We start from the raw sequence: 14508 nt of genomic DNA, 5'->3' as shown, positions 1-14508 counted from the left end.
TAACATTTCCGTCACACGCTTGAGGTATTCGGCCAATCACAACGCATTGGATAGCTGGCCAATCAGAGCACACCTCGCTTTTCAGACCGATGAGCTTTGTAAAAATCGACACTTTTCAGAAAGGCGGGGCATAGAGGAGAAACAATAATGTACAGTATGTGGAAAATAATGTGTTTTTTGAACCTTAAACCGCATAAACACATTTCATTACACCAAATACACAAAATAATGTTCTTTTTAGCAACATCATATGACTCCTTTAATGAGTGCTTCTACTGTTGAAAACTGGTGAATTTAACCTGAATGTTGATGTACTGTATAAGTGTAAAAACGTATGTGAATTCCCGGCTGTTTCATTGGAGATGAATGATACACTTTCAATAAGCAATGAGATAGAAGTACGCCTCTTGGTTCCCCAAAGTTAGCTTTTCTTAAAATAGCTTTATTTATTTATTTGTTTGTTTATGTTATGTCAATGTGAATCTAGAGAACCTATTAATCTAAAAAACCTTTTTCCACTAGAAAGAACATTTTGTGGTATGGAAAGATTTTACAGATTTTAAAGCTTCTTTTTGAAACCACAGATGCTAATGAGTAATCTTTATTTTTAAAACTGCACTGATAGGCCTTATATACGGAGAATCAAACTGTTTGGACACTTTTCAGACACTTACTCTAGATCACACTAGAAAATATCATAGCTGAATGTCTTTGCATTAATAATCAAAATGTCATCTACACTTAAATTTCCTTTTTTGCTTAAAGGTGGGGTAAGCGATTTTTCAAAAACGCTTTATAAAACGAATTCAGGCTGAATAGCTAAACAAACTTGTAGCCAATCAGCAGTAAGGGGCTTGTCTACTCATGATGTGGAAAAGAGAGAGTTCAGTGCACAGCACAGGACGGACATTAGCTGAGCCGAGCGACAGAAAGATAGAGATGGCGGAAAAAAGACAAATGAGGAAAACGTCTGCGGAACAAAAGAAGGCTTAAGGCAAGAAGTAGGACCCATGTAAATATCGGATCAGCTTTCCAGTGCTGGAGAGAACTCAAGGAGCGGAAGGCCTGCGATCGGACGCCGAGGTTGCTTTGTTTGTTCTCGATAGGTGAGTAACACCGTGTCTGCGCCCCAAGAACTAAAGTCTGTCTAGTACATTGGACGCGACAAAGTGACCGTTGAAAATCATTTGAAATTTGTGTCAATACGTCATAAATAGAACGCAGCAGCAGTTTTCTGGCGGGGATTTGTCGTGTCGTGCCGCATCCAGTGTAGACCATAGATATGTATATATATCTATGGTGTAGACAGCATCACTGATTATAATGAGTTCTATAGTATTTTGTCGCGCCACGCCACTCGCGTCCTGTGAAACTCGTCTTTGTTTCACAGAACTAATCGTTGTTGCCTGGGTTGCGTATGTATGTGTGGGGCGGAGCTATCAAAATAGGGGCGAGACCCTTTTGGGGTAGGGGCGTGTTTGTTTTGGTGATTTCAAATGTCAACATTGGCTACCAGAAATCGCTTACCCCACCTTTAAAGGATACCCCAAAAGGATCTCGCCCCTATTTTGATAGCTCCGCCCCACACATACATACGCAACCCAGGCAACAACGATTAGTTCTGTGAAACAAAGACGAGTTTCACAGGACGCGAGTGGCGTGGCGCGACAAAATACTATAGAACTCATTATATGAAACAAAGCAAAACCAATGTTACACCGAGTCTACACCGGACGCGAGTGGCGCGGCGCGACAGAATACTGATTATAATGAGTTCTATCATTATAATCAGTGATGATGTCTACACCAACAAAAAAAGTCAGCTTATTTTCACTAGTGAGTCACTGCACTTTGAATACACCAAATAAACCCTTGAAACATCATTCCTGCGTTCAAAGGCATTAACCTGTCTTTGATGTTTGGTTTTATAATGTTTGCACTGCCTTTTGTGACATGTACAAACAGCTGTGCTCTTTTTAGTATCTACTAAATTACCTGTCATCCTTTTATGTTTGAAATCTCAAAGACAGGACATCCGGTAATTCTGTTGGAGCACAGTTATTTCAGGAGATTGTGTTGGACATGAGTTTTGGTTCATTGCAGAGAGAGGTGCAGCTGGCCGATCAAGCTGGAAGGGACCAAGAAAGGGAATATGACCTGCAGGTCAGCATCATAATGTGTTATCTTCTCAAATCACCAGCAGCTGGTGCAGACAAAACAGAGCTGGCATATGGTTCCTGTTAAGTTGCTGTATACAAAGAATTTTCCTAAAATGATTTTGCTTGATGAATAAAATTTTTAACAATGCAGTTTAGTGATTATGTGGTTAACTGTACAGTTTATTACACGGCTACTTACCAATGAAATTAATAGACTTGAAATATTGGTTCACCCAAAAAGAATGTATTTGTCCATACAGTGAAAGTCAGTGGAGTCCAAAAGAACAATAGGTCTCATATCATTGGACACACACACACAAAACACAAGACATGTTGAAAATGATCTTCATTTGTGTTTGACAGATGGATCAAAAAATCAAAAGCACTTGGAAAGGTATTAAAGTGAGTAAATGATGAAAGAATTTTTAATTTTGGGTGGATTTTCCATTTGAAATCTTTTGCTACAAAAAGTAGTACATAACAGAAAATAATCTGCCCGGCAAAAAAAAAAAAAGTATGTATATATATATATAATATAAAAATCATGTTAAAATGTCAGTATCAAATATTATGCATCAGGCTTTTGAGGAATGATTATTTGTTCATCTCTCATCCATGAATGTATATAAATTAGATGTTTTGCCCCCACAATAAAAACTGCAGAGCGTTGATAAAACCATTTGAAAAAACATTTAAATATCATGTTAAGACATTTTATTGGGAGATATAGAATGACAACTGATATTTGTATTTATTTTATGTAAGCAGTCTGTTATTTTATTTGAAAGATCTCACTTATTTACATTGCAAACTATCAGAATTTCATCTTTTTGGCAATATAAATATCAACAATTGCACCAAATCGCATATTTTTGCTCAGGTTGGGCCTCTAAATTAAATTTGTGTTTTTTTCTTTTACTCCTCGAGTTTGAGCTCTACATTCTCCTATATCATACTATAGGCCTATGATATATTATGAGCCATAAAAGTGAGATAAAAAAGAAAGAAAAGAAAAAAAAAAGAAAATCAGTCCCATAAAATGTAAAAAAAAAAAATAGTGATTTTTTTCTGACTATTATTTACAGGGTTAAAAAGCTGCTTGTCTTCTATTTTGTCTTTCATCCAGCTCTTTGAGTCTCTACTGATATATTTTATAATGAAGTATGAAGCATGAAGCATAAAACCACCTGGATATTTTCACCAGCACAACAAAGACATTTGTGTCTTCTGTCTGAAAGCATTCCTGACGTTCCATCTTTCTCTGACTAAGCTCATTTTACCGTCCTTGTGGTTTAGGACCCGTTCGTGATGTTTGGCAGTGATCTGAGTTGTTTCGCAGGACAAAAACAACAGTCCACTCATCGAAACAATAATGATATGCTGTATTCAAGCACTCGATGTGTCCGGTGTGAGCAGACTAAAGAAAACACATTTTTCTGTGTTGTGTCTAGTTTTGCTGGCGTTGAGGGACTGAGCACCACAGGGAGAGGAAATGCCATAGAGATCGCTACATATGTGGAGAAAACACTGGTGTCAGAGCTGTCTGGGAATGTTATTGACATCTGCCCAGTAGGAACACTGACCTCCAAACCTAATGATTTCACCTGCTGACCCTGAAAAACCAGGTGCAGAAATGCTTTACAAGCACTGATCTCTCATAAAGTGTTCTTTAGTGCTTTTGCCTGGTGAGGTGAGTGAGTTCAGAGTCCATCAGTGTGAAAGCAGTGGACTCTAACATTCATTCACTGTTAAAAATAAAGGATCTTATTGGCATTTATGGTTCCATAAAGAACCTTTAATATCTATAGAACTTTTCCACTGCACAAAAAGGTTCTTTATAGTGGAAAAAATGTTTCAGAAAAAGGTTTCAAAGGGCTTCAAATGATTGAAAGGTTCTTTCATTGAAATGGTTCTTCTGTTGCATCGCTTCCTTTTGGAACATTATTTTTAATGGAATTTGCAATTGCGAGTTATAAAGACAGAATTGCGAGATATAAACTGGCAATTCTGAAAAATGAAGTCAGAATTATGAGATATAAACCTGGTTAGTGTCTGGTTAGTGTCTTCTGCTAGTTAGCGAAGCATTACAAAACTATGTAAACTTATAAATAACAGATTGGAGATAAAAAAAAAAATAGCAGATTTGTCTCATTTTAAATAAACAAAACTGAGATGAACTGATATGATAAAAACTGCACTGCAAAAAATGGCTTATCTTAGTATTTTTGTCTTGTTTCTAGTCAAAATATCAAAAAATTCTTAAATCAAGATACTTTTACTAGATAAGCCAAATGACTTAAAATATTTAGTCCTGTTTCCAGGGGGAAAAAAAAACTAAATTAAGCACATTTTGCTTAAAACAAGTAAAATTATCTGCCAGTGGGGTAAGTAAAATACTCTTGTTTTATGAATATTTTACTTACCCTACTGGCAGATAATTTGCAACATGCACGTAACATGCACATCATCAGGAGACTTTTAAGAAGGAAGTCTGTGACTCGGGACCGTAAGCAACTACCCAGCACACTCTAGCAACCGGGATTTAGCATTTCCCTAACAAAAGCAACTTGCTATTACCACTCAAAACCCCTTAGCAACCACAGAGCAATGTCCTGGCAACCACTAACAACGTCCGAGTTTCATGGCAATGAATTTTGCGAGCATCACTCAGAATCTAGTTAGCATTCTAGCTGCTTAGAGGCACGTGTCTCTCGTCCTCTGATGATTTATTTGTTCAAATTGTGCCTCCATATGGTGAAAGGTGCTTTCTATCATTATTCTAAAAAAATGATGTATGTTATGGAAAACATTAACAGAACTAGATACAGTCATTCTGTGTGCACGCGTCTGTGTATTTCTCTCTGTCGCCCTCTGGCCCTCAACAAAATGTCCACAAAAAGGAGCTCTTTAAGTCATGGATATTTTAACTATATCTCAAATGGTTAACTTCTTTGTCTTGCTAAGGTTAATTTCATAGTCAGCATTATACAGTATATCCAAAATACACGCAAGCAAATAAAATGTCACAACTTTTGCATAATTTGACAAAGTTACACATTTATTGGAAATTATGTGCAAAAATATTATTTATTTATTTACAATTTTCTTGTTTGTTTGTTTTTTTTCTTTTCTTACAGAGTATGTCCTATAAGCAAGTGCAATAACCTTTGGGAAAAGTTGAAAGTTTAGGGGCAACACTGTTGTGGTGGAAATTACATTACATTTGGGTGTTGTAATGTTTAAAAAAAAGTGTTTTATGGTCATAGTTTAATATAGTTGTAACCTGTAATAAATATATTTTTATGATAAATTTTATATTTTACGATGGAATGTCTGGGTCTGGTATGAGGGTAAAACAATACAATCTACAAATAAATGTAGCAAAAATAAATGATGACGCATGATGAAATGATGCCAAGTCGTAATGCATAAAATTAGCCCCCGAAACCTGCTTAAAAATCAACACCTGGGATGTACAAGTGCCGAGATTATTGCATGAAAAGTGAGACAGAGACCTGTTTAGTTAATGTATTATGATTATAGATTATGGAATAGATTATGGATTGGAAATAGATTTGATGCATTACCCCTAATAAGCCAGGTTATGATTTTTCTAACTCTGATTGTGTTGCATTAAGGCTCACTGCAGCATCTGAAGTATCCAGTTTGTATTATATATTATTTATTAATATTTTAAATTTATTTGTTATTTTCAGTTTTCATTCTTATTTAAATTTATGATTTAGTCATGTTGTTATGTGATTTTGTCATTAATAATAATAATGATTCTGTTTAGCTTTATTTTATTTAAGTCTATTTTATTTTTTTTTTATGTTATTTCAGCTTTATCTTAATTGCAGAAAATGATTTTAATAGTAGCCAGCCTCTTTATTGATAACAACACTGCTACACTGAACATTTCTTTTTAAAGGGATAGTTCACCCAAAAATGAGAATGTGATGTTTATCTGCTTACCCCCAGGGCATCCAAGATGTAGGTGACTTTGTTTCTTCAGTAGAACACAAACGAAGATTTTTAACTCAAACCGTTGCAGTTTGTCAGTCATATAATGGAAGTGAATGGGAATCACGGCTTTGAGAGTCAAAGAAACATACACAAACAAAACCAAATTAAACCCTGCGGCTCGTGACGATACATTGATGTGTAAAGACACGAAACGATCGGTCTGTGCAAGAAACTGAGCAGTATTTATATCGTTTTTTCACGTCTGATGCACTGCAATGTCCGAACTGTCCTGAGCGGCGGCACGTCCTCCTGAGCGAGTTCTCAACAGCCGGCGCGTGACGCGTCTTCTTCTTCTTCTTCTTGCTTTACAGCGGATCGCAGACTTATACAGTTCAGTTATATACTTCAGTAAATACTGTTCAGTTTCTTGAACAGACCGATCGTTTCGTGTCTTTACACATCTATGTATCGTCACGAGCCTCAGGGTTTAGTTTGGTTTTGATTGTGTATGTTTTTTTTTTTTACTCTCAAAGCCGTGATTCCCGTTCACTTCCATTATATGACTGACAAACTGCAACGGTTTGAGTTAAAAATCTTCGTTTGTGTTCTTATGAAGAAACAAAGTCACCCACATCTTGGATGCCCGGGGTGGGGTAAGCAGATAAACATCACATTTTCATTTTTGGGTGAACTATCCCTTTAAGACGTAATATACAATGTTTAACAACAATGAATGTTTTTAAGACTTCTATATGGCGTGTTGTAGTTCATCACCATGGTAACTTTAGTATGATTGTTGTACAGTAAGGTGTTTTGCAGATTAGTTGATTGATGATGGTAGAGGAGCAGTTGTCATGTCCCCGCAGCGCCGGTAGTGGTGCTGTGAGTCCGCCGAGCACTGAACTCTAAACCCCCGCAGATCTGTTCAATGAGAGCAGACGATAACATAATATCGAAAGTACATTAGTGATCGCTTTGACGGTTCACCACCTCAACAGGGAATAATATTCCTAAACATAAGGAATTCCGATGAATATTCGGTGCAGTCGATGATCTGTGGCGTTTGTACAGTCTGTCCGGAGTGAGACCCCGTAGAGGCTGAACCCACTGCAGGTAAGCGGACTCGATTTCTGCTCTAACCGACTCATGAGCGCTCTAACCCCCTCACCGCGCTACTCGAATACCGAGGCTTGGCAGCTACTGTAGGCCAATGTTTACATTGACTTAGAATGGATATTCAGCAAACTGTATCATGCCGTGGTCACTAATTCTAATTAAACGGAGGCTGCAATAATTGTATTAATTTTAAAGAGATTAATTTGCAAAGGCTTCTAAAAATTAAACTACTATTAATGCTTAATCGGCTGCAGCGACCCGCTCTTTCGGCCTGATTTAATGGCCGCATCCGCCATTGTTTATAGCCACATTTACTGCGATTAACATGCACAAACTTCACGCATTTAATAAAATCTAATAACATAATTCGCGCATGCATGAGCTTATTTTTCTATTTTTAGCTTTTTAAATATGACACTAGCGCAGTATCACGTCCGCGTTTCTGTTTCCTGGGTTTGTTTTTAGCATTGTAGCTAACGAGTGTGATCAAAATAATGTGTGATATTGACAGTCAGGGGCTGAAACTAAATTTTAAACTGATACTAATATAAATGTGCTTTAATGGGGGTAAAAGTGTCAAAATACTGACTGAATATGTATGTATGTAATGTAATAGCATATCGATTTGATGACAGCGATGTTTATTTAACGAAACTGATCATTTGTGAAGTATGAGGTTAAAGAAAAGATTATATGGATATCGTTATAATATCTGCGGAAGCGTGTAAGTTCATTAATTCAGTGTCACAATAAAACCGAAAAGTATTTTTGGACTTGTACCATAGTATTTCCGCGGTTTTCTTTGTCAGGAACCTTGACTTATCATGTATATGACCTCAAACATAAAGTTGCTAATAATTTAGTATATGTAATATAATATATATTATAGTCACTGAATTTTACTTGGGCCATTTTTTCATGACTCATCTCAAAACCACATAATTTCTAACAGTGACCTGAACCATACAGTTATGTCAAAACCAAGCTGAGGATATCATATTTATCACTTTTATGGCTATGTCACATGCGTGTTTGTTTTGGTTGCACTGGTCTCTATCTTTGTGTTCCGATCTTTGTAGTTAACCTATAACCACATCAACTAGCTGTGACTCTGGGTTGCATTTATTTCAAACATTAAACCGAGACACAAGAGGTAACTATTATATTGTCAGTGTTTTATTGCATGGTCATGATTAAAGCCTGTAACATCTAATACAATAGATATTACATGACATTTATAGGCTTTGCGTAAAATACATTTAGCATTTATAAATTAAATATATACTGTGAGTTTAGTGTGTGTTATTTATGTGGTGTAATGCACACTCTTTTCTGTCTCGGATCAGCTGATGTTCTCAGGGACCAGAGTCACGTGATGTACGAAGGTAAACACATCCATTTCTCAGAGGTGGATAATAAGCCGCTGTGCTCCTACAGCCCCAAACTCTGCAAGCAGCGCAGATTGAACGGATACGCCTTCTGCATTCGTCATGTTCTGGAGGACAAAACCGCTCCGTTTAAACAGTGCGAATATGTGGCCAAGTATAACAGTCAGCGATGCACCAACCCAATCCCCAAAGCAGAAGAGCGAAGGTAAGATGGGAGGGAATCCAGCAGATTAGAGGCTTAGGTGCTTTACAGGTGCTTTTTTTTACATCACACTTGTTTCCCTTAATGGTTCATTGTAAAGCTAAAAAGCAGTTAAGCGTATCTGTGGTAAAATCACTGTACAGCACTGCATGTTTCTTAGGAAATGTGACACTGTGACAATTTCGAACTCCATCTCTGTAAGTTTAATGTGCATTTGGTAATGCAAAGTGCATTGGTTATGCTTAATTCTCACATAATTGCATGATTCGCATAATTTGCATAATCTCCATTTTTGTGGATGGAGGAGTACAATATTTGGCTAGATTTGTAATGAGAAGTGTTTGTCAGCTTGTTGTCACAGAATCTTAAAGGCTTCCCAGTTTTCTGCAAAAGTAAAAGTGAAGAAACTAATTTACTACTGTAGTGTAAAATAATTAATATACTTATTATAAAACATTTATTTTACAGTACATTTATAATGGTATAATCTCCCTCGCCCTGTTTCAGAAAAAAAAGGTCAAAAGAAAATATAATAATAATTTAGATACTGTTCAAATGTAATAATATTTGACATTTTTTATTCTCGTGTTATTGACAATAGTATTGAATATCAGTATTTTTCAAGGTATTGTATCAAAGTTAGAAAGTCAAGACTAATATACTACTTAAAGTAGTTACTGAAGTACTTACAGTAACTGGGTAGTAACTAGCTACTTACCCCAAACCAATTTTTTTATTATTTTATTTTGCAAGAATTGTATATTATAATTTATTGCTGATTTGTAGTTTCTGTTGTGTAGAAATCTGAAAATATCTTGTTTGACCACAGGCTGCTGATGGCAGAAAATGCAATAAGAACTTTGTCAATTTTTTATTCAAAATTATTAACGAGTAATTAATTAAAGAACCACGATCATTAAACAGAATTTGAATTTCTTATCTATTTCTCATCCCTATATGTGTGAATATGTTCCTGGCCTAATAACCGTATTTTACATTAAAGCCTATGCGTTACAACAATATAACATGAGAATCAATTAAATAAAGCACTAAAATTTGAGCTCCGCCAGTAGTTGCATGGAGGCATTTGACAGTATATCTCAATTCCTGATTAAAATGTGCTTTGTGTGATTTGAGCAGATGCTGTAACATGTACTGATGCTTTGGCAGATACTGTAACAGCCACCTACAGGTGCTTGGCTTCATCCCGAAGAAGGAGCGTAAGAAGAAGCAGGATGCTCTGGAGGAGGTTCGTGCCTGCGCTCACGTTGAGTCTGTCGCTCTAAACATCACCGTTCCCTCTCTGGCTCTGAGAGACACTAATGGGCTGGATGGCCTCCCTCCGTCTCCGCCCTGCTCCCGTCTGACTCCGATGCCTCTCTCGGACTCCGACATCCTCGACCCCTTTGCCTTCTATGAGGAGGACACGGACAGAGAGGAAAGCGTGGTGCAGAAGAGCTCCAGCAAGAGGAAGCTGCCCAGCAGGCCAGTGATTGGCCTGAGGGTGACCGCTTGGGACCCAGAGCACCGTCAGCCGGACATCGAGCACTTTAGCGCCGTCACTGAACCCTGCACACTTCCAACCTCCCCACACCTACCACAACCACCTCCACCACCGGCTCCACCTCCGCCTCAATCCTCGGCGAGGCTTGTCCAGCCCCCTCAACATACAGATCGGCCCGCTTACGCCCAACATGGGGCAGTGCAGACTCTGCTATGCAAGCCAGCTCCACCTCAGACTGGGCCTTCTGTTTTATCTGGTCTGCTCCCGTCAGCTGGGGTTCAGAACCAGCCTGTTAGCCGGAGACCTGTCCCTGCTGCGTCCCCTCACCCGCCTGCTGCCCAGGACTGCCCACAGCCCCGCGCCGTGGCCATGCGCCCCACTGCCTTTACAGCACCCCCTGTCTGCCTGCTCAGACTACAGCACCTTGTGCAGCTTTACGCTCAGAGACAGAGAGAACACGGAGACCTGTTCCCACATCTTGGTACGACCAACTTGTTACAATTAAGCAGTACTGTTCTACGCAATGCAAAATGCACAATCTTAAAAACTAGGGTTGCAAAGGGGCAAAAAAACTTTTGGAAAAGTTTCCAAAAATTCTGGAAAGTTTCGGGTGGATGTTAATTGTGTAAAAAATACATTTTTTATTAATTAGATTAACGCATTAAATTAACAGCATAGCAGAGTATATATATATATATATATATTATATATATATATATATATATATATACACACACACACACACAGACACACAAGTGTCCTGTTTAATTAAATGTACTCATTTAAAATGCAATAAAATTTAGTATGCTCACTTAAAAAAAATATCTATTTTAATACGTACAGGTCAGAATAAGTATGTTGTTTAAATTTGTACATAAATATAAGTTTTACACTGAATGACAGTGGAACATTATTTCACCCACATTTTGACATTTTATACTCCCCAAAACTTATTTGGGACCTTAAAAGTTGACACTTTACTTGCATTTAACGTGCTTTCTATGTATATAAAATAACTTTTTGATATATGCATACATTCACAAACACACACAAACGTTGTGGTCAGTAAGGAAATTATTTCTTTTATTCAGCAAGGATGATATTAAATTGATGAAAAGTGACATTAAAGATATTTATAGTTACAAAAGCAATGCTTTTTCAGCTAATACTGTTCTTTTCAACTTTCCAGTTCCCATAGTATCCTAAAAGAGTCATGAGAAATCCACAAAATTATTAAATGTTTCTTGAGCAGCAAATCAGCATATTAGAATGATTTCTGAAGGATCATGTGACACTGAAGACTGGAGTAATGATGCTTAAAAACTCCGCTTTGCATCACAGAAATATTTTTTCATTTTTGAATAAATTTTAAAATATACTAAATTACAAAACAGTTGTTTTAAATTGTAGTAATATTTTATAATATATGCAACAATATGCAATGTCCTTGATATATATGTCCTTGATGTCTGATCATATATGCATGTGTGTTTCCATAGGGCTAGACTGGTCTGAGGACAGTACAAATGATGAAGATACCGAGGAGCTTGTTCCTTTATTGCCTCAGGCCTGGAGACTTCAGGAAAGAAGCTCCCTTCAAAGGTAAGACATTCACTTGCTCACTTGCTCCTCACAACTTCTGAGATGGTAAATATTACAATTAATGTGCTCCACGAGTATAGATCAAAATGTTTTAGAAAAAAGCAAACATGTTATTATCCAGACTGATTTGTTTTGTTTGTATACGTCAGCTCCTCCAATGAAAAGCCGCTTTCCCGGCAAGCACGTCTGGCACAGCTATGTACATACCTACAGGAGAGGTATAAACACCTGTGCCGACAGGACAGGGCAGCCACCCGTCACAGCAGATACCGATACGCCTTCCGGAAAGCTCTGCTCCATGCTGCAAGCAAAGACCCAGACTGCACTGCACAGCTCATTCAGAAACTCAGCAAGAGCTCACAGACCTCAACCTGGTGTGTTGAACATGACATGTTTGCAAGGATTGCGTGCATTTCAGGGCTGTGTGCCATTTTAATATGTCTGTATAAATGATTTTATTTTTTCAGTTCACACAAGTATGAAAGGACAATGTGTACGGGAACCACGAAGGGTCAAAGCTGCAGCAACATAGCTTTGCCATTTTCACGTCACTGTTTTCAACGTATCCTTTAAGTAAAATGACCAGACGTTAGTGGTGGCCTAGTGATGAAACGATGAACTGTCAGTGTGAACAAGGGCCAAGTCACAAGCAACACCTACGTGCAGTTGTCAGATGCCAGTGTGTTATGTTCTTGACAGCACATTGACGCAGATATCCTGTTGAATCGCTCTCAGCAGCTGTTCTCCAGTTGCACGGCGCGGTTCGCTGATGGACAGCAGTGCTCCGTTCCTGTGTTTGACATCACTCACCAAACACCTCTTTGTGACGAACATGCCAAGAAAATGGTGAGAAACCACACAACTTATCTTGATAACCTTAAAAGGGATGTGTTTACACCATACAGAGTTGGTTGTAAGTTGTACGTAAATGTGTGTGTGTGTGGCAGGATAATTTCCTGCGTGGGGATGGCAACAGACGCAGTCAGCAACAGCAGCTGCGGCGCCCACGTAAGAAGACCAAGCCGCCTGCACTGACGAAGAAACACAAAAAGAAAAGAAGACTAGGTCCACGCAGACCGCAGAAGCCCATTCCTCCCGCTGTGCCACAGGGCAACTTGCTAATGCCCTCGCTCTCACTGCCCACTCACCATGCCCATGTCAGGTGCATATCCTGCTTTCAAATGCATCACAGTCTTGCTTCACAAATGTTTCGTTGTTGCATTTCAAAATGTGTCCTTTTACAAATCAGAAATACCAATGTTGTAGTCAAGACCAGCTCATTTGAGTCCAAGTCAAGTCACCTTTAGTTATATAGTGCTTTATACAATACAGATTGTGTCAAAGCAGCTTTATAGTATTAAAGAGGAAAACAGTGTCGATAATGCAAGAGGACAATAGTAAACAGTCAATTTTTCATTTAAAGTCAGTTCATCGTTGATTCAGTGATGGCATCATCCAGCTCAGTTCAGTTCACTTCAAATAGTGTCAAATAGCCAGAAATTAAGTGTCCCCAACTAAGCAAGCCAAAGGTAAGGAACATAAACTCCATCGGTGACAGAAGGGAAGAAAAAAAACTTGGGAGAAACCAGGTTCAGTCGGGGGGCCAGTTCTCCTCTGGCCAGATGAAACCAGCATGGTGTCTAGCTCAAGAGCCAAGTAGGTTGAGTTCAAGTCAAGATTGAGACTAGAAGAGGTTCTGAATGATCCATACCATGTAAATAAGGGGCACCCAGTCCTGTTCCTGGAGATATACCTTCTTACAAAGTTCATCCCTGATTCTAAGTCCAGCTAATTAAGGTACACTTTTTCAGGAGCAGTTGATAATTACAGATAATATAACAGGTGTGCTGGAGCAGGGTTGGAATTGAACTCTGCAGGTAGATATATCTCCAGGAACAGGACAGGGCACCCCTGAGTTACACAGTAAATATTCAAAATTCTGTCACGACAGCACTGAGTAGATCACATGCGCTAGTTGGCATGGACCACAAAATGTATCCACAGTATTATGCTGAGACCATGACAAGACCAAGACCATGATAATATGGTCTTGAGACCAAGTCCAGTTTCGAATACTAGCAAAACTGACAATCACATGTTGTATTGCCAGTGTTGTCACAAGGATACTGTAACAGCCAGTAGAGTAGGACAACTACTGTCATCAAAGAGTAACAGTATCTCACTGAGGATGTTAGTTAATGTAAGACAATCTGTCGGTATGTTGGTAGCTAGCTACCTGAAATGCAACTCTTCCGGTTCAATGAAAGGCATGAAGGGAAGGTTACCTCCACAGCAACAACACAAGAGGATCTGTGCTTGTAATGTGTTGGCCAACCATTCATATTTATGTACTTCTTAGAGTATGTTTCCGATTTTATTCAACTTAAAGGAGACATATTATGCCCCTTTTTACAATATGTAATATAAGTCTCTGGTGTCCCCAGAATGTGTCTGTGAAGTTTCAGCTCAAAATACTCCACAGATCATTTATTATATCATTTTGAAAATGCCTATTTTGAGTGGAAGCAGAAACACGCTGTTTTTCGGGCCTGTCTCTTTAAATGCAAATGA

The 14508-nt window shown here is 38.3% G+C and overlaps 1 protein-coding gene across 1 annotated transcript in view; it reads left to right on the top strand.

Moving 5' to 3' along the window:
- The first annotated feature begins 7019 nt into the window (after positions 1-7019).
- Positions 7020-14508, top strand: part of LOC107670308 (INO80 complex subunit D-like) — a 9361-nt gene continuing 1872 nt past the window's right edge. The window contains exons 1-9 of the mRNA XM_016462873.1: positions 7020-7238; positions 8588-8834; positions 10002-10816; positions 11835-11937; positions 12087-12311; positions 12405-12499; positions 12650-12783; positions 12885-13099; positions 13187-13233. Coding sequence (XP_016318359.1) covers positions 8617-8834; positions 10002-10816; positions 11835-11937; positions 12087-12311; positions 12405-12499; positions 12650-12783; positions 12885-13099; positions 13187-13233 — 1852 coding nt within the window. The 5' untranslated portion in view covers positions 7020-7238; positions 8588-8616. The remainder of the gene's footprint in view (positions 7239-8587; positions 8835-10001; positions 10817-11834; positions 11938-12086; positions 12312-12404; positions 12500-12649; positions 12784-12884; positions 13100-13186; positions 13234-14508) is intronic.

The sequence above is a fragment of the Sinocyclocheilus anshuiensis genome, unplaced genomic scaffold, assembly GCF_001515605.1.
Source record: "Sinocyclocheilus anshuiensis isolate Anshui unplaced genomic scaffold, SAMN03320099.WGS_v1.1 scaffold732, whole genome shotgun sequence".
NCBI lineage: Eukaryota > Metazoa > Chordata > Actinopteri > Cypriniformes > Cyprinidae > Sinocyclocheilus > Sinocyclocheilus anshuiensis.
The sequence above is the reverse complement of the archived record's forward strand: the minus strand, read 5'-3'. Positions and strand labels throughout refer to the sequence as shown.